Source organism: Callorhinus ursinus, unplaced genomic scaffold (genome assembly GCF_003265705.2).
Source record: "Callorhinus ursinus isolate GAN/ISIS: 27379988/994484 unplaced genomic scaffold, GSC_fseal_2.0 scaffold1, whole genome shotgun sequence".
NCBI lineage: Eukaryota > Metazoa > Chordata > Mammalia > Carnivora > Otariidae > Callorhinus > Callorhinus ursinus.
The window spans coordinates 125,684,028-125,710,975 of NW_027397063.1; the positions used below are offsets into that span (position 1 = coordinate 125,684,028).

General features: G+C 40.6%; 1 protein-coding gene across 8 annotated transcripts in view; it reads left to right on the forward strand.

The window, feature by feature from the left end:
- The window catches only part of KAT2B (lysine acetyltransferase 2B), a 98,537-nt gene that overhangs the window by 52,500 nt on the left and 19,089 nt on the right, over positions 1–26,948 (forward strand). For 6 of the 8 annotated variants that reach the window (XM_073900775.1, XM_073900757.1, XM_073900767.1 and 3 more), the window contains exons 6-11: positions 6,485–6,676; positions 11,727–11,833; positions 16,148–16,273; positions 18,561–18,706; positions 21,495–21,703; positions 22,736–22,862. In XM_073900775.1, the coding sequence (XP_073756876.1) occupies positions 6,485–6,676; positions 11,727–11,833; positions 16,148–16,273; positions 18,561–18,706; positions 21,495–21,703; positions 22,736–22,862 (907 nt within the window). The remainder of the gene's footprint in view (positions 1–6,484; positions 6,677–11,726; positions 11,834–16,147; positions 16,274–18,560; positions 18,707–21,494; positions 21,704–22,735; positions 22,863–26,948) is intronic. The other 2 variants (XM_025882889.2, XM_073900762.1) reach the window with 2 other exon arrangements.

Genomic DNA, 26,948 nt, shown 5'->3' on the forward strand with positions numbered 1-26,948 from the left:
ACATGTCGTCTTCCAGTCTTTGCCCTTTAACTATTTTATATTATTTAGAATGAAAAAATATATATATAGAATTTGCATCCTTTTTGTCCCTCTACTTAACATCATATCAAACATTTTACTGGTTACATTATGGTCAGTTGAATTGATATATTGTAATTTACCCAACCATTTCTCTGTTAGTGGAATTCAGGCTGTGCAAATATTCTTGTATTGCACGTTTTTTCCCCTAACATGGGAATTTGTTTTCATTGTTTATGAATTGCAGAATAATAGAACTCACTTTAAAAACCTTAAAAACATGGACCACCCAAAATAGGATAACCTACATTTATTTTCATTTAAGAGAGAGAGTGACTTGAATTATCCATTCTCTTTCCCTTTTTATAACTTTTCCCCTTTTATATTTTATTTATTTAAGTAATCTCTACACCCAATGTAGGGCTTGAACTCATGACTTAGGGATCAAGAGTTCCATACTCTTCCCTCTTCTGACTAAGCCAGCCAGGTGCCCCACCCCCTTTTATATTTTATAGGCACATCAGGCTTGCTTCAGGAGATATTTCTGACTTAAAGTAAGGCAATTTTTTTTATAGCCTGAAGAGCATTTCTACCCAGGTTATTTATTTATTTTTTCTAAGATTTATTTATTTATTTGAGAAAGAGAGAGAGTACGTGTGAGCAGGAGAAGGAACAGAGGGAGAGAATCTTTTTTTAAAAATTTTTTATTGTTATGTTAATCACCATACATTACATCATTAGTTTTGGATGTAGTGTTCCATGATTCATTGTTTGTGCGTAACACCCAGTGCCCCATGCAGAACGTGCCCTCTTTAATACCCATCACCAGGCTAACCCATCCCTCCACCCCCTCCCCTCTAGAACCCTCAGTTTGTTTTTCAGAGTCCATCGTCTCTCATGGTTGGTCTCCCCCTCCGATTTCCCCCCCTTCATTCTTCCCAGAGGGAGAGAATCTTCAAGAGACTCCCTGCTAAGTGCAGAGCCTGAGGTGAGGCTCAGTCTCAGGACCCTGAAATCATGGCCTGAGCTGAAACCAAGAGTCAGACATTTAACCGACTGAGCCACCCAGGCACCCCCCTCCAGGTTATTTTCTGTAACAGCAGATAACATGTAGGAATGAGTATAGTTTAAGATAAGTTTTTCTCTCTGATTATTGACCCGATATTCATGAGTAATATCCCCTTTCCTCTCCTCTCTTTTTTTACAGTATATATAATTTGAATTATAAAGTATTTCCATACTAATGGACTTTTAAGGAATTACAGATTTCTTCAGTATCAGTTTTTTAAATTATATATTTCTATACTTTCAGAATTTTTCATGAAATAATATAGTTCCTATATTATTTTAACTGTTGTTTATAATAAGGGTTAAGATAATAAATCTATCAAAAATATAGGGACACCTGGCTGGCTCAGTCAGTGGAATGTGCAACTCTTTTTTTTTTTTTTTTTTTTTGCTATTTTATTTTTTTTTTTTTATTTTTTCATTTTTTTATTATGTTAATCACCATACATTACATCATTAGTTTTTGATGTAGTGTTCCATGATTCATTGTTTGTGCATAACACCCAGTGCTCCATGTAGAATGTGCCCTCCTTAATACCCTCCCCTCTAGAACCCTCAGTTTGTTTTTCAGAGTCCATCGTCTCTCATGGTTCGTGGAACGTGCAACTCTTGATCTTGGGTTCATGAGTTCAAGCCCCACGTTGGGTGTAGGGAGTACTTAACAAAAATCTCTATCTTTTACACCCACCTGTGAACAATTGGCTAAGCTGAATATTTGCTAAAACCTGAAAGTTTTTACCATTCTTAGCAGAGGAAAATTGTTTCACTGAGAAGGAGAATTAAATGTAAAGCAGCATGGAAGATATTACTGTATTTTAGAAAACAGTAAAAATACACTCTGTAGCGTTTGGGAATTACCAAGAAATGGGTGGCACTTACAAATACTTAGAGAGTAGTAAAATTAGAAATGGAACTTTGAAATGAACAGGGGGTTTGAATCATAGCTCCATCCCTCCCTAGTTCTGCATGCTTTAGACCAGTCACTTCACCTCCTTGACCTTCAGTTTCTTCGTCTGTCCGAGTCTCATGACTACTGTGAGTGTTGTGTGTAGCATCTGGCACACAGGACGGGTGCTAGGAAGATGCTAGTCATCGTTTTCCTCCCATACACGCTGTTCTCTAAAACTCAGATGCTGCCAGTGTGGGACTCTTAAGCTAGAGCGTGTACAACTGAAGGGGAGTTGTCATTATTTGAATATCACTTTAGAAACTAAAATAACAGGGAATAGAGAGACAGTTGCAGATTCCTTTCTAGCTCAGCCTCTTGAGCCGCTGTCCAAGGGCGGTAGAAGAGTGGAGTCTGACCATGGTGAGGAGAAACCTTCTGAGAGACTGGAATGAATACACCCTGATGCGTTCTGAAACCTGCTAATTTCTAGGTGGAATGGAGACCAAGAGCCTCTGTTAATAATAAATAAGGAAATGAAGGTAGACGACGCTCACCTCCCCCACTTGCCCATGATCACGCCACGTAGATGAAGAAAGGGAAGTAAAGAGAACCTAACCTGTGAAAATTATGAGAAGCAGTAATTGTTTCAGAGTAAAACCTCACTGTCATGACCACTTAGGATTTCAATAAACCACACTCCACTACAGCATGGTGTCTCACTGATACTCATCTTCTCAAAAATGGGTAGTATTACAGGCTGCAGGCACCACCAGGTTTTATCTTGATGTGTAAGTGAACCTCAGGACCTGTAATGCTGGTTCAGCATATAATTTATAGCAGTTGTAGCAATTAGAACAAAGGGGCTGAACACTCCTGGAGCTTGTATGTCAGCGTGAAAATGGGGTGAAATAGGATTCTCTGTGGAAGAGACCAGACTCAGAAAATGATTATTGCAAAGCTACCTGTGAAGATTTTCCAATTAAAAAATTAAGTGCAGATTGAACAGTAGAACTGCTTAAATGACATAATCCTCTCTGTTCTGAATAAAGGAAAAATACAAATATTTTGCATATTGAAAACATCTGACATTGTAATGTTAACGTGTACTTAGAAGTAATAATTAATAGAAGTATGTATCCCCTGGAAATCACTGTGGCTTTAGAAAAAGATCTGGGCAAATGTTTTGAAGTTCCCTGAATTTCATGATGAATTTCCTTGAAGAAATAGCCTGAAAATAAAGTGTCTAAAGATTGTGACTTTTTAAAATACATCTGACCAACAGAATCTGCTACTAGAAGTGGCCAGTAATTCGTCTTAGATTCTGAGTTGCGCAGACCTTCTGAAAGGTGTCATGGTCATCCCTATATTGGTGAGATGTTTTGTAAGAATACAGTGCAAGTTGGATATAACTAAGTTGATTTTGGTAAAACAGTTGTATGTAACCGTTGTTGTGTGTTACTGAGCGTTCATCATTAGGCATGTAAGTATAGCACAGTACCTAGCAGGAAGCATGGAAAGAACAGTGGGCTAGGGGTAAGAGACCCAAGCCTTGAGTTGAGGTGAACTGGGACAGGTCACTTAATTCCTACAGACCTTAGAATTTTCATTCTAGCAAGTAGGATGACATGGTCTGTGCTCCAGTTCTCCAGTTCTGTTCACATTTGAAAGAAAGCAAGGTGGTTGCAAATCATCGGAATGCTGTCAAAACTCTTGAGAGAGTTATTTGCATACATATGCCATTTTTATTAGGCATACAGAAATGAATGAACTGTCCTTTCACTGCTTTTGAGAAGACCTGAAACCGGTCATTTAGGTAAAATCTTTTCCTGCAGTAAAGTGTTCGGAGAAGTGTGTGTGCAGAGACGAGGCACACAAATTCGCATTTCTTCTTTCCATCCCACCATGCTCAGTGACCATGTCATTTATTAAAATAGCACCCAGACACCACACATTGACTCAGTCTCTGTCTTACCATATCGTGCACCTTACAGATTTATAAAATGGAATTAACCTTAGAAGTAAAAACAAAACAAAGCTGAAAAGCATCAACTGTGGTCTATAAAATGGTTTTCAGAGGAAATGAATGGAAGCCTATTATTTGAAACTTTTTACTAGACAATAACAGTCTGTGTTGCCTTCCCTTACCCTGGGAAGACTGCATGGCCTGTTGAGCACTTCTTTATAACACTTGATGGTCTTACGGTACCTACCATTGCTGTAGCAGAAATAACATGAGTTTTAAATAGAGTATCCGACATCTGTGACCCCTCCACAGATGGAAATGCTCTTTTAGACTCAAAATCAGCACTTCATAATGTGAGCCACAGAGGTAATTTAAAACTTTCTAGTAGTTACATTTTAAAAAGTAAATAGGTGCAGGACATTAATTTCAATACTGTGTTATTTTACCCAATATATAAAGATGATTTCACTGTGTGATCAGTGTGAAAAATTATTAATGATGCATTTTTACCTTCTTTTGTGCTGTCTTTAAAATCCAATGTGTATTTTATCCTTATGGCACATCTCAATTCATTCCCTCAGTTTTAAATGATTAAAGCTAAATGGAGTCCTACCAAAGCAATAAAGTTATCTTTCATGGAAAAATATTTCATACTGTTTCCATTTTAAAAGTAAATTTTAAACTGATTAAATGCCACTAAAAATTAAGCTCCTCAGTTGCACTAGCCACATTTCGTGTGCCCAGACTTACATGTGGCTGGTGGCCATTGTATCAGGCACAGACAACAGAACATTCCCAGCAGCAGAGACCGCTGTTTGGGCAGTACTGGTCTAAATCCTGAGAATCTTTAGTCTTCCAGTGCAGAAAATTGGACATATTTTTAACATTATAGTCGTGCAATGGCCCAAGTCTTGTGAAACTGAATTTCTGATTATTGAGGTTTGTACCTTTAACTCTTAACATTTGTCATTTCATAATTAGTCACTTGGGAGCTGGCCTCCCTTCAGCCCTGAATATCTTATAACCTCATTAAGTGGCCACAGACTAACATCCAGCAAAGACTGGCCTTGAAGGTGATACAGTCCTGTATGAAGTACAAAATAAATGCACTTGCTAACTTCTCTGCTACCAAGAACACTGTTTCTGATTTGACAAGATACAGTGACAACACTTTAAGATGAGCATTTGGGTGTAAATTGTTAAGACAGAAAAGCTGGGAGAAGTGTAGAAATAGTAGCAGGGTTTTAAGGTTAATTTTGAACTTAGGCAGATAACTCACACTAATGAAAATTATCTTTCCGGAAGATGAACCACCACCACTGCTACCGCCATCACATACACAGGGCAAATATGAAGTGATACATAATAACATAAAGAAAGCAAGAAGCACGAGTTAATTACTGTTATTCCACTCTTTTTTAAGGGTCTGAAAGTTCATCAGGAGTTTTCTATTGGCAGTTTGGACACATTAGAGCCCTCTGTCCCACTTTAAAGGAGATCAGGAAGGCACACAGAGAGCAGAGGTGTTAATTTTTGGAAAGCAAAGGATGTTTGGCTCTGCTACCAAGGAATAAGGATCTTCTGAGCTTCTGAGCCCTAGTCTCGTGCCACCCTCTGACCCCCACTCTACAGTGATGTGACTGGGTCCTGGGAATTTGAGACCTCGCATCCTGGGAGACCATAAAGAAAGAGGGTTGATTTTGAATAAACTTTCATTCTCCAGCTTCTCTTGGCTGAGTGAGCTTTCTACATTGTATGCCCTACATAGCCAGTGTACCCCAGAACTGTGGTCAGATCTCAAGAAAGCCTCTGTTTTCCCTCTGGGCCTGGGCACTTGTCCAGCTTTTTGTAATGCCGAAGTGCATTTTTAAGTTGGAGACTGAGTCGTTGAAAATGCACCTAAGCGACAGATGGTGAAGCTTATTACTTCCTGCGTTTTGACTGAGTTTTGAAAAGTCTTGGAGATCTTTATCTTTCCACCAAAGCTTCAGGGGTATGTGAGTGCTGTGTAGGCATTTTAAATTTTACTCAGAGAACGAGAGGGTGGAATCCTGAGTCTTTCACAAATGGGGCATCCTCAGCTTCCCCTTTAATTTCTTCTTTTATTTAAACTCCCATTTATGTACCAGAAACTCGAATTCAGTATGCACTCTCCATACAGTATCTTCTACCACGCGCGTACCAACGAAGTAGGTATTCTTGCTGTCCACGTTTTACAGGTAAGGACATGGAGACTCAAGAACACAATTAACATTTCCCAAGTTATGGCAAAGCAGGGATTTGACCCCAGGACTGCCTAACTGCAGGGCTTACTGCGCGATGCTGCAGAATGGAATGAGTTTCATAGAATTGGACCATGCTTGTATATGGGTGGGCAAGCCACTCTGATTTCCGGGTTTCATTAGCTGGCAGGGGTACTACTGCTTGTCATTGCAGACCTAGTTTCTTCTGCTGTGGTTAATGACAGGAGAGTCAACATCATCAGACATTTTGGATGCCCTGGGGGTTTAAGGGATAGTGATGGAGCTTGTTCCCTCTTATCACAGGTGGCTGTGTTACTGCAACGTGCCCCAGTTCTGTGACAGTCTACCTCGGTATGAAACCACCCAGGTGTTTGGGAGAACACTGCTGCGCTCAGTCTTCACAGTCATGAGACGACAACTCCTGGAACAAGCGAGACAGGAGAAAGACAAACTGCCCCTTGAGAAACGAACTCTAATCCTCACCCATTTCCCCAAGTAAGAGAGCGCCCTTGCCTTGCCGGTCTTTGATCCTGGAGCTTGTGGTTGATAAACACATGCCAAAGCCTGTACCAGTAATGAGACCAGGAATGTCAGGAAAAGCATCCCAGGGAAGAGGGAGAAGGGACCCTCTCCTTCCACAGCTCCCTTTGTGGGTCTTCTTTGGTATTGCACAGCGCATCTGTTGTTGGCGTGAATTTGCGTTGCCTGCAGGCATGCCTCCCTCGGCCCCACCTCCTCCCACCTCGGTCCTTGTCTCTGGATCTGCAGTGGGGTAGTGCTTTGTTGGGTGTATCCAGCTGCCAGCAAGCTAGAGGAGGATGGGGGGGGAGTGGTAAAAGCAGTTTCCATCTACTCAGCAGGACAACTCAGGTGGCTGGTTTTTTCTGTCCCACATTTCCAGTCCTTTCTAAGCCTGGAGAAATCACTCCTGCCTCAGCCACAGTCAACCTGCCCCCTCACTGTTTGTAAACTAGACCCCAAGAGTGGGGCTGGATGGGAATAGAGAGGCTTCCTTCAGAATGATCTTTGTACCTCTCTACTCATTTTTTTGCAGAATGTACATAACTCTTGTGCACCTTGCTTCTTTTACCTGCTCCAACATACAAATAACCACTTAACGTATCTTTCAAATGAAGGAAATGTGTTAAAGGAATAGGAAGTTGCAGTGTTGTATACCATTGGCCTTGGAAATATGTTTTCAGTGCTAAGAACCAAAAATTTAAACTAAAAGGCTGGCTGCTCATGAGAGGGGCTGAGGGTGCAGTTGCCGACTTGTCATGGACCAGCGACAGCAAGACATGGGTGAGATAGTTTATTCTGTGGGCGTCATTCTCCCTAAACCAGCACTTGTCGTGGAAGAGGCAGAAGGTATCATTTGAAAGGGCTTTCTTTCTAGGTACGATAGAGGCTTCCTTCCCCACACCATTGAGAACTGCTGGTGTAGAGAAGAGAGTTTAAGAGAAGAGGTATTATATTCTTTAACCAAAGACTGATGATACCCTGTTTTAGTAGGGAAACTAGATTTTTATTATTATGTTACTGTTATGGGATTACCCAATTTGTTTCTCAGGAAAGACAGCTTTAATTTTTAAGATAAGTTCAGTCCAAAACAACAACAAAAATTTTTTTTTTTTTTTGATAGAAATTAACTGAAAATTCCTTTGCAGTTTAACACAAATCCTAAGCTGTAGGTAGAAGATGTCATGGGTAATTCTGATGAGCTTTAGCTGCACGCCCAATGTTTGCACATAAATCCTAGCACCCTGAGTTTCAGTGTTTTCTTAAGGCAGCCGGTTCCTGAGACTGAGGCAACCATGAACATTCTGGTATTCTCCAGGGAAGAAGATTCAGAAGTACTAGAGCTGCAGTTTGGGTGTTGCCCCTAAATGGGTTATGACCTCTCGGCATGCTTGTGTATTCAGTAGCTGCCTTTTGGTTCGTCTGAGCTCCTTGACTTCTAGATTGAGAGCAATTTTCTTATTTCTCTATTACATTTAACACATAAGCAGCATTTTATATTTTTAGATTATGGTTGTCATTCTCTGTCTCTAAGCCAAGGAACAAAGAGGGTGCTCCCCCTATCCCACCTTTTATAGTACATAAAGAGAAATTTTAATTACCTTACAGAGTAACAGATTTTTTTTTTCCCATAGCAAATTCATTTCGCTTCTTGCAGATATTTGCTAATTATAGTGTATTATGTTCCTTCATCCCATAGTTCTGGCATGCTTATGCTGTTGAGTTAAAAAATCAATGCTGTTTTTTTTCTCTTCTCTATTACTAATGGTAGGGTAAAACTACCACCCACTTCTCCTTTTGAATCCCTTGTCATTGAATATGACAACAGTGGAGCTGTTAGGGATTTAGACCTCTAGCCTTGGCAGCAGAATCATGCATATGGGGGCACCTGGGTGGCTCAGTTGGTTAAGCGACTGCCTTCAGCTCAGGTCATGGTCCTGGAGTCTCTGGATCGAGTCCCGCATCGGGCTCCCTGCTCAGCGGGGAGTCTGCTTCTCCCTCTGACCTTCCTCCTCTCATGCTCTCTCTCTCTCATTCTCTCCCTCAAATAAATAAATAAATAAATAAAATGTTAAAAAAAAAAAAAAAGAATCATGCATATGGAAGCTTGAGGTGCTGTTTGAGTCTTGGGCACTGCTTCCGAGTGAGAGCTGTACCAGGCCGCATACCACTCCCCTAGGTCACTGTGACTCCCGCTTGCTTTTGCAGGGTTTACGTCCTCATGTTCTTCCTCCTCGTATGTGCCCTTCCTTCCACTTGGCTTTAACTTGTGCCTTTCCTGGGGCCCCTGGATGGCTCAGTCGCTGAAGCATCCGCCTCTTGATTTGGCTCAGGTCATGACCTCAGGGTCATGAGATCTAGTCCCGCCTCTCAGCAGGGAGTCTGCTTCTCTCCCTTGCCCTCTGCCCCTCCCCCACCTTGCACTGGCACATGCTCTTTCTCTCAAATGACTAAACCTTTAAAAATATATACATGTATTAAAAAATAAAAACAAAACTTGTGCCTTTCCTCCCATCCACCAACTTACAAGGTTGTTTTTAGAAAGGTTTAGTACCTATGTTTTCTCCTAGAAGTGATAAATGCACATGCTGGTGAAAATTTGGTTAAGAGAACAAAGAGGCAAAAGACCCGCCCCCTCCCCCAAAGCCCTACCACTCTGAACTACTTTTAGTGTGTTTAGATATTTCTGTTTTTCTCCATGGATTGTTTTATTCTACATACAATTTTGAATTGTGTCTATACACAAAGCAAGCATTCTCTCATGTCATTGCATGAGACTATATTGTAACGAAATAACTATATTTACATATATACAGATACAACACACACACACACGTTTATATAGAATTATTTGTCCTTGATTAGTAATGGCATTCTTCCTTGGTGAGTCTCTCTGCAGGGCTTTGTGAAGAGTGTTCTGACCATAAAATTACTGATAGAGAAGGAACCTGGAAAAGGAAAGGAAATTTACTTCTGTGATGAAGGGCAGTTGAGGAAGTCTTGAGGGCCGTGTAAGGTAGGAAAAGGAGAAGAAGCCTCAAGCTCTTTCTCCTCAGCAAGATCAGAATGTGATCTCAGTAAGGATCTTATCTCCCACTGCTGTCAGTCTTTCTGTGATGGGTAAGAAACATACTAAAATGTTTTAAAACGTAAGGTAATGGTGGCTTGCTTGGAAGTAGAAGTGACTCATGCAGTTTCTATAAACCATGAATTAAACTATCGTGTGCGGCCAGGTACTCATTCAAATGGTACCTTGTTCTTAAGTCTGAGGTTTAATTTGAACAGCGAGTAAGACGACCCCTAGGACCTTTCCCCATCTATTTTCACTTCCACAAAACAAACCTCTACCACCCCTGAAACCATTTAAAATCTTGCAGGCATTGATAAGCGAGAAAAATTGTACTTTTAGTGATAGGGATAATGGTAATGATGATGATACAGATCCTTGATCAGTTATCCAAAATCTTGATACTGATGTTTCAAAATTCAAGATTTAAAATATTTTGTAGAGGTAATATAACACTTATATATCAGAGCTCTAGGAGTAAGGGCAATCCCCCTAAATCAAATCCACTTGTAATTGTAAAAACTATAAATAGTTTTATATATGTTCAGGTTAGATTGTTGCCAAATGGGTTATGGAAGATCCTTTTCTAAGAGCTTTTGGAGTTCAGAATTTCAAATGAGGATAGTGGACTCATCATATTCAACCTTTATTACATCATTGCAGCCTGAACTTTGTGAGGGCAAGATGGTTGTTTTGTTCACTCTGTCTTCACAGCACCTAACACAGTGCCTGGTACAGGGTACATGTCCAACCAGTATTTGTTGCGTGGATGAATGGAGCCACTTACATGGGGTCAGGCAGCATTTTATGCATGAACATTAGCTTATTTCTCACTATGACCCTATGCAGGAATTACTGTTGATATTTCTGTTTTATGGAATAGGAATCTGAGAAAGAGGAAAGCTAAGAATTTCTTCTAAGGATCACAGAAATTAAGTGGTGAGCTTCGCCAGTGGATTCTAGAGCCCAAGCTCTTAGCCATTTTTTTATATTCCTCCACTAGAATTAATGTGCCTTAAAAAGAGGCCTGTGGGAAGGTATTCCAGTACCAGATGTGTAGATTTATGTTGGTACTTTTAATCATAGTTCTTCAATTTTGGTGTACATCAGTCTAAGGTACCTCATCAAAATTTAGTCATCCAGGCCTGTTCTCATGGGCTCCAATTGAGTAAGCCCAGGTAGGGCTTAGCTATCTATATTTCTAACAAGATCTATCTCCAGGTAATTTCTGTGGGCCCCCAAACTTTGAGATCCATTTGGTTTATAACATGACAAGAAGTATAACGTAGTAATCAGTCACATTCTAATCTTAGCCCTGCAATTTACTAATTGTGGAACTTTGTGCTAGTTATATTGCTTTAAGTTTTTTCTTCTGTAAAATGGGTATAATAATGGATTCCATTCCATAGGTTCGTTAGGAAGATTACCTGAGTGAATAATACATCAAACACTTAGAACAGGGTTTGTCTGTAAGAGTTATATATGTGTGACAATAAAAATAAAATATGTCACTCCTTGAGTTGAAGGGAGGATTCGCTAAGAAGTTTATAGAATAGTGCAGACACATGGCGAGCACTTGATAACTAGTAGCTATTGCGATGGATAATGACAGTGGTAATGACAGCTACAGAGATGCTGGAAATCTTGCTCTGAGGCTGAGGAGTGCTCAGTGGCATGCATTCCTACTGAGAGAACACTCTGTGCAGTCCATGTTGTGTCAGTCCGTGCAGAATCAAAAGAGAGTAAGTTTGTAGAAATGAATTTCTTTATTTGAATATACCGGGAGCGTCCACAAATCATCATTTGAGTCATAATTCACAAGCATATTTCTGAGTTGAAAGTGAGATGCTGATGGTGGGGTGCTTGCCATAGATGGTTAGGGCTTTCATCCCTCTGGTAATATATTAGTTTTTTTTTTTTTTTTTTTTATCTTACTGTTGCTTTTACTCTTATGCCTAGGTTTCTGTCCATGTTAGAAGAAGAAGTTTATAGTCAAAACTCTCCTATCTGGGATCAGGATTTTCTCTCAGCCTCTTCCAGAACCAGCCAGCTAGGAATCCAAACAGGTAAATTTCTTTTTGCATAAATCCGAGATCAGGAAGTGTTAGTCACGGCTCACTCTGCATTTATTTGTGTTTTTCATCAAAAAATTGAAGAACAGAGCCAGCAAAAAAGTAACACTTTGGCAAGTCTTGCATCTGCATCTCTTTTAATGAGGAGAGCAGGTGCAAATCAGTTAAAACCACTCCCCCTTGTACTGTTGGGTTTGCTTAGCTTGCACATTACGATTTTATGAGATGTAAAATACCACACAGCTCAGCTCTGTAGTCAAATGCTGGCTCTTTTTTAAAGACACTTAAGGTCTTGGTCCATGGCCAAATATGCCCAGGAATCAATTCTTGGTCTGCTTTCTGAATCTGTGATGTCTGTTGGTGCATCAAGTTACTCTCATGGATAAAGGTAGGGTGGTGAGTTGAGAAGAGCAGGCTTGATTCTCCGGTCATGAGGTACTTCCCAGTGGGGCCAGAGTTACCCTTGGCATTGGCTTGAGTGGCATCAGCTGGTATTTTATGATGAGGGAAGAGACATGTGACCTCTGGAGTCACACTGATCCCAGAGAGAGGATCTGAATTGCTGCCTTTGACACTAGGAAGACTCTGGAGAAGTTCAGCAAGAGATGCCAAAGGAGTCATTTATATGTGACCATGGGGAAAGAGAATGCAGAATTTTGATGGCAGAGTTTTTAGTATATCTAGCTCAGAGTGTAGTATTTTTGCCTCCAGCAAAAAAAAAAAAAATTTACGCACAGTAAAAGTCACCTTGAGTATATGGTTCAGTGCATTTTTTTCTTTTTTTAAAGATTTTATTTATTTATCACAGAGAGAGACACAGCGACAGAGGGAACACAAGCAGGGGGAGGAGGAAAGAGAGAAACAGGCTTCCCGTGGAGCAGGGAGCCCAGTGCAGGGCTCGATCCCAGGACCCTGGGATCATGACCTGAGCTGAAGGCAGACGCTTAACGACTGAGCCACCCAGGCACCCCAGTTCTGTGCATTTTGACAAACACATGCAGTTGTATAACCCCTAGTACCATCAAAATACAGAACAGTGGCTTCACCCCAAGAAACTCCTTTGTAACCCTCTGTAGTCCATTCATCGCCCTACTTCCAGCCTTGGCAACCACTGATCGTTTTTTGTTCCTGTAGTCTGCCTTTTCTAGAATGTCATATGAACAGAATCATATGGTACACCATTTTCTGAGTCTGACTTCTTTCACTCAGCATAATGCATTTGAGAAGGTGGTTAAAAAACATTTTTTTTTTTTTCGGGGCACCTGGGTGCCTCAGTCATTAAGCGTCTGCCTTCGGCTCAGGTCATGATCCCGGGGTCCTGGGATCGAGCCCCGGATTGGGCTCCCTGCTCAGCGGGAGGCTTGCTTTTCCCTTTCCCACTCCCCCTGCTTGTGTTCCCTCTCCCGTTGTGTCTCTCTTGCTCTGTCAAATAAATAAAATATTAAAAAAAATAAATAAAAATTTTTTTTCATCTAGAGCCCAAGTTTGGATGTAAATATAATTAAGTCCCTACAAAGCAGAGTACTTAGGGAATGAGGTAGTTTGGTTTGGATCAGATCCTTTTTGTTTGAATTCTTGTTTTTAGAGCCTTGAGTTTTTAGTGTTTACAGGACATATTCTCTGTGGTGGCTGGGCATATTCTCTGCATTGCTCTGTCCCTGCCTTTGTCTTTATCTCACCTGGTTTTCAAACAGCATCTCTCCCACAAACCCTTTCCTTATTCTTCCCAGGCCTTCCAGTCCTTGGATCTCTTTTCTTCCAAACTTTCATAGAACCTGGAATATATCTATCTTTGGTTCTCTAACTTGGTTGCCCGGTGGCGTCACCCGTGGTGATTTAAAATACTGATGTCTGAGGCTTTTCCCGAGAGAGTGATATAATTGGTCTTGCCTGGACATTGAGACTTTTAAAAGCTGCCCAGGTGACTCTGATTTGCAGCAGTATTTGAGAACCGCTGTGTCATACAGCACTTAACTCATGCTAACCTAATCCCGTTTTTCTTTAAGTCTTCTGTCTCCTCTGAGTGTGACTCCAGGGTGGTGAGAGACTGTTTTGCCACAAGAATAATAATAACATACTTCCATTAAGTGCTTGCCTATGAAGTTTGCTTCATATTAAAGCCTTAGCACAAACCCTGAGAAGTTGGTGTTATTGTCCCCTTTATGTAGATGAGAAATAGAAGCCGAGCAAGGAGCACCAAGTTGGCCCACAATCAGAGCTGTGGAATTCCTTAACTGCTTCCCTGTATGAAGAGCCAGACTCTAGCCGGTAGCACACGGCGCTGCTTTGGTGTGTGCTGCAAACGTGCAGGCAAATGCTTGTGGGAGGAATGAGTGAAGGACACAGCTTCCTCCTACGGGTAGGGGGACACCAAAGCTGACAACCAAAGTTGACAACAGGGTCAACTTTGTTCTTTTCTGGAGGGTCTTCCCGAGAGGATTCCTCTCTTTTGTGAAAACTTCCCTTAACCCTTGCCTGCTCAAAATGCCTCCCAGTCTGTTCAGCTTCCAGCGCATTCTGTGCCTTAGCACAGAATGGAGAAGGTGGGCGTTGTCTCTGACTCTCGGGATTCCACATTTATTTCTGTGACTAAGGTTGTAACCCATTTGAGCTGTATTGTCCTCTTCAGAATTACCCAAAGCTGTCAGAAGCAGGCTGCCTTCTCCTGTTCTCCTGTAATTGCAGTGTTTCTCTGGGGGGAAAGAAGAGTGTAATCATCTACTTAATTGGCATGTCTGCACGGCTCTGCAGCTGTGATACATGACATTCGTAAGGATGGCTCGCAAGTTTTGCAAGATACTCAGATGTCTTCAGAGTCACCGGAGCTTCCTCTTTGTGTGGAATCACTCCAGGGTACTTTGAGATTCAGAGGCCTGTTTCCTGGAAGCAAAGCCATATAGCCTGGCATTTGAGTGTATTCTGAGCATTATGGATTGGTGTCTCTCTGTTGCTCCATTAACTTACTCCATCACTTTGTTGGCTGTTCGGAATGTCCTCTGGGGACTGAACTGTGGCTACATTGAAACTTCGTTGAACATTCTGTCTGGGCATCTGGCTGCACTACCGTACTCTGTCCTGTACGTGACCAGTGCCACCGAGGATGTCTTGTGTCCTTCATCTGCTCTCACCCCACTAGCTAAAATCAGCAGCACACTAGCGAAGCGACATCCTATTTCTTACAATGGCTTTATGAAACAAAACAAAACAGAAAAGTTTTTGATTTGTAAATACTCTCAAACTTACAGAAAAGTTACAAGAATAGGACAAAGAAGGCTTGCATACTGCATAGCCTTTGCCCAGATTCACTACTTGTTAACATTTGGCCATATTTCCTTTATCTCCTCCTCTCTCTCTCTCTCTTTTTTTTTCCCCTAAACTATTGGAAAGTCACAAACATCATGCCCCTTTACTGAGCTCAGTGGGTATCTCCCAAGAAAAAGGACATTCTCTTACTTCACAACAGTACAGTTATCAAAGTAGGGAATTTAAGCTTGATGCAATATTATTATCTAATCTGTAGACTGTTTTCCATTGTGCCTCTTATCACAAACATGTGGTTTATAGCAATTTTTGTGCCCCATCAGGAGGCACATGATGTTGGCCTCTCTCCTTGTCGGGATAAGCTTGAACACTTGGTGATGGGAGTGTTTACATAATTTCTCCGCTGTAGTGTTACCGTTTTTCCTTTTGCAATAAAAAAAAGTGTTTTTGTGGAGAGATACTTTGAAATTATCCTGTCTTCATCAAAATTATACTCCCAAGGTTTAGCCTGCACAGACAATTCTTCCCTGAATCAATTATTATATGCTGGCTGCCAAAATTTTTTGTTGTTGTTGTTGTTTTGTTTTTGTTTTTGTTTTTCCCTCCCCAACATCCATCATTCCTTCCTTTTTAATTATTGGTATTCTCTTGTAAGGAAGACTTTTACCTTCTGCCCACTTATTCATTTATTATTTTATCAATGTGGACTCAGATATCCTTACTGTATTCAGTGGGCTGTAATCTGTTACTTACTTTATTATCATGCTCACATTGGCCCTATGGCTTTTATTTTATTATTTTAATCAATTAATTTTTAAAAGATTTTATTTTTAAGTAATCTCTACACCCAGTGTGGGGCTTGAACTTAAAACCCCAAGATCAAGAGTCCCATGCTCCATCCTCTGAGCCAGGTGCCCCTCCATGGCTTTTATCTTGAAGATGACTTCGATGTGGTATTGGGCAGGAATGGGATGGTTGCATGTGCACGTGGTTCCTTATTGCCTAAGGAAGGAGTCACCTAATACCTTTTTTTCTTTTTGGGGCCAGTTATCAGTCCACCTCCTGTAGCTGGGACCATTTCATATAATTCAAACTCATCTTCCCTTGAGCAACCTAATGGAGGGAGCACCAGTCCTTCCTGCAAAGGCTCTTCTGGGCTTGAGGCAAACCCAGGTAAGCTCTTAAGGGGGCATAAGAGAAGGCTATGATTTGCCATAGAAATTCTGTTATCTGAGGAGTGCCAGAGGTAGATTTAGACCAACTACAATTTGTGCGCATCCAGGATTTTAACGGCTGGAAATCACTTTGAGCTGTATTGGTTAGTTACTGCTATGTAACAAAGCAACCGAAAATGCAGAGTCTTAAAACCATAATCATTTATTATCATAGCTCACTCATTCTGTGTTTCCTGGAAGGTGGCTGATCTCAGCCAACATCATTCAGTCTTTGCTAGGCTTGCTCATGAGTCTACCTGTTGACCGGGGGCTCTGTTCTGGGCTTGGCTAGAACACTTAAGCTGGAGCATCTCTGTTCCATATTATTTCTCATCCTCCTCCTGGGATCACTGGGCTTCTTTTCTTTTTTCTTGGGGCAGAATATGTCCTTCTGACGATGGTAGAAGCGCCAGAGAACAAGTAGAAATACATACAGTTTCTTGAAGCCTAGACTCAGAACTGGTATACCATCACTCCTGCCTTATTTTGTCATCTAAGGCCAATTACATGGTCAAACTCAGAGTCAAGGGGTGGAGAAATGTACTCTACTTCTTTTGTAAGAACCACAAAGTCACATGGCAGAGTGTGGATACCAGGAGGGTAAAGAATTTGGCCACTAATGTAATCAGTCATGTGGGCAAAAAACGTGTCTTAATCCTACCGGCATTTCACGGTTATAGAATGTTTTGAAGGTTGCATTTCTGTCCACGGGCTTGACATCAAACAAATCTGGGATATGACCAAAGTTTGACATTAAAGAAGTGGCATAAAAGAGGGAAAGAAGAAAATTTTAAGTGTAGGACCACATATTTAGTATATGTGCCAACATTTACTCTCTGTCACTTCCAAGGGAGACATCACTGATCAGTCCCGAAACCCTTTGCCAATGAGCTTTGATGTAGCCTCAGATACTTTCTTATCATAACACTATTAGCAATTTATCAAGTTTGGGGCATATTAGTTATAAATCTCAGCTACAGAATAAGTAGTTCATAGCATTACTCTTGGGGAATTGTGGAACTTGAAGGTTTCTTGGTCAAATGACTGAAAATATTCTCACCTTTAATAACAACTAAAAAAGTTATAAAAACAAGAACTCAACAAAAGCCATTTAGTAAGTGACACATAATGTTTATGGAAGCATCTCATGTAGACAAGATACTTTACCTTGTTCTGTTCCTTTAACTAAAAGATGGTAAGAATAATCTATGGAAATGTGCTTAGTGGGATTAGATTTGAACATCTAAAATTTTTTTTAAAATTTTAATTATAAAAATAAAAACATTATGACAAGGGAAAAAAAAAAGGAAAAACCAAGCATGATAGTAGAAAGGACGAAAAGCCACCATGTAATCTAAGGAGGAAAATGGGAGAAAGTTTTCTTTGTCTTTGTATGGCCTTTCCCAGCATGTGACATGTTGAGAATGGCCCAACTCACTTTGTGAGGTATCATTTTATGGCAAAAAAGCATTGTGAGAGAAAAAGGGTTATTTTATAATGAAAAAATTAAATTCACTGGCAAAATGAAACATTTCATTTGTATATTTCAAATATATATAGACATATACATAATATATCTATACATACACACATGTACACATACGTGAAAGAGATTTGACAGAACCACAAAGAGAAATAACCTAGTCAACCAGTAGTTGAAGGCTTGAAGCAACATTTCTGAGTAATTCATAGTTCAAGTGGACAAAACTATCGTTAAGGATATAGAAGCCGTGAAAACACAATCAGTAAGCTTAATCTAATGGATGTACAGAGATCATTACTCCTAAAAGTCAGAAAATACACATTATTTTCAAGAAGACACAACACATTTACAAATAATTGGTAGTATTTTACATTCTAAAGTAAGATTCAGAAATTTTTGATGTTTTGGTATCATATGGACCATGTTCTTTGACCACAAAGGGACTAAATTTAGAGATTAACAACCATGATAACTAAAATCACCTCTTGCATTTGCAAATGAATGAATACATGCCTTCATAATTCATATAGCAAGTTAAAAAATTAACATAGAAAATATTCAGAATGGATCTGTGGTTGGCAGTTATTGTGACCTCCTCCCTTCTCTTTCCCATCTTCCACTGCCACCCCTTCCCTGCATAGATGGAGAGTTGACTTCCATGCTCATCAATGTTCACAGAAAATTAGTTGGATTAGTTGGCATGTATTACCTGCTTTGTGTTTAAGATCATCCATTGTTTGCCCTTTTATTTTGATCATCACAGGAGAAAAGAGGAAAATGAATGACTCTCATGCCTTGGAGGAGGCCAAGAAACCCCGAGTTATGGGGGATATTCCAATGGAATTAATCGACGAGGTCATGTCTACCATCACAGACCCTGCAGCAATGCTTGGACCAGAGGTCAGCAGGGTAAATCAGAGCCCAGACACCTGGTAGACCCCTTTCATTTTCCTGGCCACTCCAGCTGTTGGAAATGGGGGTGGTATCATTGAGAGATAGCATGTTATGCTATCCTGGTTTGCATTTAACCAGGTGGTCAAGGTGTGGAGGGTAAGACAAGCTGGTGGAGATGTGATTCCCCTTGATGAATATCACATTACAGGGAAACATACTAATAATCTCACACAGTTGAAGGCATTCCCACCTCCCTCAGCTCTTCATCTTAAAATATTTAAATCCTCATAAATGTTAGAAACATTTCGTGATAGCGAACCATAGTTGTTTTTTTTTTTTTTAAAGGTTATATTTATTTATTAGAGAGGGCGACAGAGATCACAAGTGGGGAGGAGAGGGAGAAGGAGAGGCAGGCTCCCCTCTGAGCTGGGAGCCCAATGCAGGGCTTGGTCCCAGGACCCTGGGATCATAATATGAGCTGAAGGCAGACACCTAACTGACTGAGCCACCCAGGCTCCCCTGAGATCCATAGTTTCTTTATTTAGATTCACCAATTGTTAACATGTCACACTTGCATTACCTCTGTCTCTCTCGCCTATGAACCATTGGGAACCATTTCAGAATTCAATATAGATGTCACAACATTTCACCTCTATATTTACCTGTATTTTTTAAGATATACACTACTCTTTTACATTACCACAATGTAGTTACCATTATCAGAAAATTTAGCTAGGTTATATTTTCTAATATATGTATATATAGCCCACTGGCTGTTTTTTAAAGTATTATTGAAACGTATTGTCTTTACCTGCCTTGCACTATGAGAGCAGATTTGAATAATTAAGACAGGTGATGTATGATCTGCAAAGCCTAAAATACTTGTATCTGACCCCTTTATAAGAAAGTTTGCTGACCCCTGGCCTAATGTATAGAGAGCCCGTATCTGAATTCCCCATGTAACCATATTATGTCCTTAGAACATTTGTTCCTGTTGTTGAAGGATCAGCCAGGGATCATGAATTGCATTTAGGTTCTTTCTCATTATCTCTTTAGTCTCCTTCAATCTAGAACAGTTCGCCTGTCCTTTTTTTTTTTTAATGGCAGTGTCGTTGTTGAAGAATCCTGCTCACTAGTTTTGTATAACAACCCTTTTTGGATTTGTCTATTTACTCGTGATTGGATTCAAGTAAAGCAGTTTTGGAAAAGTTCTGTTATCTCATTGCATTGCATCCAGGGGCAAGGCAGTTTAAGATGTTTCTGGGGCACCTGGGTGGCTCAGTCAGTTAAGCTCCAGGGTTGTGGGTTCAGGCCCTGTGTTGGGCTCCATGCTGGGCTTGGACCCTACTTAAAAAAAAAAAAGACATTTCTGACAGCTTCCAGGAAATGAAGAAATGGCTTGGAGATTATTTTGTAAAGTATCTTTAAAAATTATTTTGGCATGGCTCTGCTACATCAGTTTTTAATTTGTCATGTTTCCTGAGATGTTTGTTTTATGGTATTGGGGATAATTCAGAGAACTGGAATGTTTTAAGAGAAATAATCTCATTGTAAGATTATCCTTCCCATTTCCTGTTAGATATCCAGTCCTGGTATCTAATACTATACCTTTTGTGCTCTTGTCTTTCAAGGATTTAGTAACTTCACAGATTAGTTTAGCTCAGTTTTTTTCAGCTGTGAAGTGTGGATGTTATCACACATTTCAAAATTTGCTGGGTGGATTTGGTAGTGTATTGGAGTTGGCTTGTACAACATGCACAAGGCAGTTGTTAAATTTTCAAGAATTTGGTGAGCTGGGTGTTAAATATGTTGGTAGCTTGAAATTGTCTGCAGTTGCACCTGGTCAGCCAGCTGCAGACCAGTGGGATGAGCAAGTGCTACCATTTGGGGCTTTTCTTCCCTGGGGAACTGTTGCTTAAACATTTGCCTGCACACCCCTGGGTGGATTAAATAGGGTGAAGAGCATAAAGTGCTGGCACAGGACTGTGCTGCCAGCTACGGTTGAGAGTGGGTTAGCAGATACCCTCAGAACAGATACCCAGGAACACTGTCCTCCAGAAAGAGGTGCTAACATCATAAACGTGACTGTCACTGTTGGGACTGTGATAGGAATTTTGGGGATCGGTCATCCCGAGGCTCCTGTAAAGTTTAACCAGATGGGATTCCTCCAAACCAGGGGTTAGCACACAAGCCAAATCTGGTCTGCTCTACCCCCGCCCTCTTTTAAATAATGTTTTATTGGAACATTACTACATTTGTCTGTCTGTCTATCTATCTATCTATCTATCTATCTATCTATCTATCTATCTGTTTATGAGAGAGAAGATGCACAAGCGGGGGGAGAGGGGCAGAGGGAGAGAATCCCCAAGCCGACTCCCCACTGAGCACAGAGCCCCATGTGGAGCCCTGAGAGCATGACATGAGCCAAAATCAAGAGTTAGACACCTAACCAACTGAGCCTCTCAGGCACCCCCCTCCATCCATTTATGTATGTCTGTGTCTGCTTTCACACTACAACAGTGTTGACTAGTTGCCACAGAGACCTTGTATTTACTATATGGCACTTCACTGAAAGGTTTGACGGCTCCTAATCTACGCCAGATATCCATGTATACATACAATACTCTGATCTCTCAAAATGATTTACCTCTCTTTTCCATTTTGTTTTTGTAACTTGTGCATGTTGTTTGGGTCCCTGAAAATCCACAAATGTGTATCTTATTAGAACAAATAAGAGAAGCATGGAGATGTCCCATCCCCATTGTCTTAAGAGTTCTGTGTAATTTTTTCCTGTCTCCTGCAGACCAATTTACTGTCAGCACATTCAGCCAGGGACGAAGCAGCAAGGCTGGAAGAGCGCAGGGGTGTGATTGAATTTCACGTGGTCGGCAATTCCCTAAACCAGAAACCCAACAAGAAGATTCTAATGTGGCTAGTCGGTCTACAGAACGTGTTCTCACACCAGCTGCCCCGGATGCCAAAAGAATACATCACACGGCTTGTCTTTGACCCGTAAGTGGTACTTGGCTCTTCTTTCTTATTTCCTTTTTAAATGAAGGAGGAACCACTCAGATAGTGGAAGTAAGCCAGAGTCAGCTACTAAATCCTGCTGCCTCTTGTCATACTGGGGAATACAGAGCTACATCAAGATACTTGGCATGACTAAAAGCAGTAAGATGAATTTTTCAACAATGCATACATTTCTTTGTTAACAATAATGAAGCTCTATATTTTAAGTTGCTGGTGACTGTCCTATGGTTCATTCACTATAGCAGTGAAGAAATATAAGCACCAAGAAGATGTCCTACTTTTTCATAGTCAAAACATTCTTGAATTTGGCATCATAACTAGGTACCACTGTTGCTGGGAAAATTACTGGGATATCAGACAGGTACATTTGAAAATCCATTGCTTTAAATAAAACCCAAACACCAGAAAACCTAAAGTTCTCTAATTGAATGTACTTTAACATATATAGCCTAGCAGCCTATGTGGAACGTGATCCCTGCCTGTGACAATTCAGAGTGACGCCTGAGACAGAAGTTCTGACAGGATTCTATAACGCAGGGTTTGGCAAATTGTATGTGTGGATTTTGTATTCTCTTCCATAATGTTTCTGTAATGTTTTTGAGTCAGAGTAAACCCTTCGGAAACATATCCCACATTTGTCCATGACTTACTGCTTTCCCTCCAAACCTGTACCGGGGGTCCCTTGGCATTGAGTGTACCACTGTTCCAATACCAGTCAGCACCTCCACACATACTCTGTTCTTTACCTATAAACCTCACACCCTTCGTAGGCGGCCGGCATTCTGTTGTGATGGAAGCCCCGATGAATGAAGTCTTGTGCAGGCGAGCTTGCTCTAAAAAGTCCACATTAAGAATGTTCTACCGAGATAGTGTCTAGATAAAGGAGGCTTCCATAGAAACTCAAGAAAAACACTCCCCTCCCTTCCTGTTTGGTTAATAAGGAACCTCCCCTCCCCCAAAGTATTTTTATATAACCAAAATAGGTAAAACTTTGCCATAATCTTATTGTTTCAGGAAACACAAAACCCTTGCCCTAATTAAAGATGGCCGTGTTATTGGTGGTATCTGTTTCCGTATGTTCCCATCCCAAGGATTCACAGAGATTGTTTTCTGTGCTGTAACCTCAAATGAGCAAGTCAAGGTAAGGGTAACCCAAGGTGTTAGAAGAAAAACAGAATGTGGTGCTTCTCACTAAAGCTGCGGAGCCTGGGCAGATCTCTCTCTCTGTGCCACGTCCACAGAAAGTTTGAAGTGGAGTTCAGGACTTTCTGAGAAGAGTCCTCTTGCTGAAAATGTCGGTGCATGTGTGTGAAGAGAGCAAACGGTTCCACATCCCAATAGGTCAGGTTCTACCAGGGCTTTGTTGGGGACTGGGGCAAGGTACAAGGACACCACACAGCCCCCAGTGCAACTGAAGGATAGTCCATGACAAGTGAAGGGAGGTTTGAAGATAAATTTCACTGCTCATTGTGAATTTAAACATGCACATGCATACACGCACACAGCCGGTGACACACTGAGCCACCAGAAAGGATACGGTGAGATGTGGGTTACATGATTTAGGTGGCTTACACTTAAGAAAGATGTCTTATGGCTTCGTCCTTAAAGGTGGTCAAGGGCTAAAGAAATTCTATAAAGGAAGTCATGAAAAATTTGAATAAATTTATGACTAAGTTTTAGAAGTATTCATGCAGGGTTTGGAATGTGGGGTTTTTTTGGTATGTGTGTGTGTGTTTGTGTTTCTGTGTGTCTACTTGACCTTCCCAGTTGTCCTTGTCACTGGTCCCTTCGTCCCTGGGAGCTAGGCTGTTTCATTGAAGCTGCAGCTGGTGTTGCAGTAGGACTGGAATAAAGCGTAGACTCTCCATTGGCAGAAAGACCTCTGGTCTAATGTCTGTTGTGTTTTCTGCTCTGCTGCCACTTTTAGGAAAACAGAACCAGGAAAAATGTCTTTAAACTATCACTCATTTGGTATTTTGGGAAGCCTAAATAGTGTCATGCAGAACTAGGGCAAACGGTGGAAAGATAAGTAGCTCAGGGTTAGGTAGCTGCTGAGAAAAATGACCGGCAAGTCTGAGGTAGTGTAACCTAATGAAATATAATGTGACGTGCGAATGGGAGCCATGCGTGTAATTTTAAGTTTTCTAGGAGCTACATTAAAAAAAAAAAAAAAGGAAACCGGCAAAGTTAATTTTGAAAACATATTTTATTTTACCCACCGTATTTAAAGAGGTGTCACTGCACCAGCAGGTACTCAGTGTGGGCACAGAGGATTACTAATGAGACATTTTATATTGTTTGTCTTCAGTCTCTGGAATGTAGGGTGTGTTTTACACTTCAGCACATCTCAGCTTGAACTAGCCACGTTTCCGGTGCTCACTGGGCACATGTGGCCAGTGCTCCCGTATTGGGCAGTGCAGGCCTAGGGACAGGGTCGCCTTCTCCAGCTGCAGAGAACCGGTGCCATTTACAAAAGCTGACAGGAAGTCACTTGAAGGAATCCTTCTCTGCTTGAGGGCTACGGCCAGTGCTGTGGGTACTTTTGTTTTCATTAACAGCTTTAGTCGACCCACTGCGCCTGTTAGCGCTGCTGTGATTTCTTTTCATGAAGCACAAAATGGGGCTTTTTGTCTTTGACTCATAGTACTGAGCATCAAAGGATAGACTGAACCCATCAGTCATACCTCTGTCATTCTGACCGGGGAAGGCGGGGGCCCAGGTTTGCTTGAAACGGATGTTTGGTGCTTTTGCAAGACATTCTGACAGTGTGTCTTAAGATGGTGCTGTTGCTGTGCTTATCACTATTTTATTTTTCCCTAGCCCACGTGAGAAATAGTTCAAGTATCCAGGCTTTAGAAGCTTCCTTAGAAGGAAAATTTGTTTGGCTTTTCCTAGGGAGAGGGAGCTGGCCCATATGTCTTTGGTTTATAATTTCAGAAAAAGGTGGCAAAATTTCTGTTTTCAGAGAAAGCTACACCAAGCCCCTTGTTTGGAGAGGTTGATTAAGGTTGACTTGGACACTTTTAGGGATACCAGAGGAAAACTAAAGGGATTTAATATGAATTGGGTGCTTTGTCTTACTACTTCCCAGAAGGGCGATTTATTTTTTCCCCCAAACCATGTAATTTTCTAAAGACTTGCAGGAGGGTGGCCAAACATGACAAACTCAGTAGGAATCCTAGAACTAGAAAAAAGCCATGTTTTTGTAAATGATTTGAAACTGTAGTTCTAGAAAATGAAGATTCGTCTTTCACAACTGAGTAGAATGGGTAAGTTTGATGAAAGCCAGTGCTGGTCGTACCTATTTGGAAAAAAAACCTCAAGTTCGTAAGTGGAGGTTTTAGATTTTTATTTAATATGTTAAAAATCTTGGCTAAATGATACTTCAAAATTTGCATCCACTCATTTTAGAGAAGCAGGCTTACATATAAATTCCTGTGAATGCTTTAAATAAGGTTTGTATTTGAATTTATCTTGCTCAAAGCACACACAAGATGACATTTCAGAATTTACTTGAAAAGCTCGTCACCCAGTTTTAGAATTATCTTGTCATCTAAGAACTATTTGGATTTGAAATTGTGCAAATTTAAAGTCACATAACTAATATTTATATATCATAATAAATATATGTATTTTTATTTTTTTTAAAGATTTTATTTATCTGATAGCATGAGTGGGGAGGAGGAGGAGGGGCAGAGGGAGAGGGAGAAGCAGACTCTGCTTCAGTGCATATATGTGGTTATTTAAATTTATATTTAGATCAGTTAAAGTTAAATAAAATTCAAAATTCAGTTCCTTATTTACACAAGTACTCAATAGACACATATGACTAATGGCTACCATATTGGATAGCATAGTTAAAAAACATTTCTATCATTGCAGAAATTTCTGTTAGTGCTGATATAGAGCTATTTTACCCTTTTTCCATAGTATCTCATAATATGGAAGCACCATAATTTATATAATCATTCCCTATTGAAGACATTTATGTTTATTTACACTTATTTTTCTGTCACAAACAGTGCTGTCTTTGGAAATGTTTTTCTGGACAGTGAGAAGTGAAATTGATGCAGGATTGAATATGGCCTGTCTAAATTAAAAATATAAATATTTCCAGATTGCCTTCTCAATGGGTTTACCAATTTATACTTTCACCCATGGTTTTGGAGGGTACTGTTTCTCCTGTCTTTACTGAAACTGGCTGGGTGCCATCAACCTTAAAGATGGTTGCGTACTGTTGACTGAAATGTTGCATTTCCTGATGGAGTGCTCTAATTACTATCGAGGTCAAACATCTTATGTATTTTTTTTTTTTAAAGACTTTATTTATTTATTTGACGGAGAGAGACACAGCGAGAGAGGGAACACAAGCGGGGGAGTGGGAGAGGGAGAAGCAGGCCTCCCGCCGAGCAGGGAGCCCGATGTGGGGCTCGATCCCAGGACCCTGGGAATCATGACCTGAGCCAAAGGCAGACGCCTAACGACTGAGCCACCCAGGCGCCCCTTATGTATTTTTATTGGTTATATTTACTGCTTGTTCCTGGCCTTTGACAATTTTTCTTTTAGGCTGTCTTTCTTTTTTGTACTGATCCCATAGAAGCTATTAAATCTTTGTAATATGTGTTACAACTGTGTCCTCTCAGTTTGTCATTTGTCTTTTGTTTATGGAATCTTAAATTGCTTATAATAACTTTAAGGAGTTTTAAAATTTAAAATAATCTACTTAATAATCAGTTCTTTATGGTTTTGCATTTTGTATTTTTTTTAGGAAGCCTCTTTGTACCCTTAGGTTATAAAACCACTTTCCTGTATCTTTTTATAATACTTTTGTATAGATTTATTTTTCTTTACTTTTAGATTTCCAGTCCATCTTCTTACCTTGTTTTCCATTTGACAAATTCTTCTTTTTTTAATTTTATTTATTTATTTGAAAGAGAGAGTGTGCATGCACGTGTGCGCACGTGAGAGAGAGAGAGAGGGCGCGAGCATGTGAGAGAGCGTGAGCGTGAGCGCATGAGCGGGGTAAGGGGCAGAGGGAGAAGCAGGCTTCCCGCTGAGCAGGGAGCCCTGTGTGGGACCCGATCCCAGGACCCTGGGATCATGACCTGAGCCAAAGGCAGATGCTCAACCAGCTGAGCCACCCAGGCGCCCCTTGACAAACTCTTCTTAAGGCCTAGCTTAAACATGTTCTTTTCCTTCTATACCCTCCTCCTTCCCCCTCTTAATT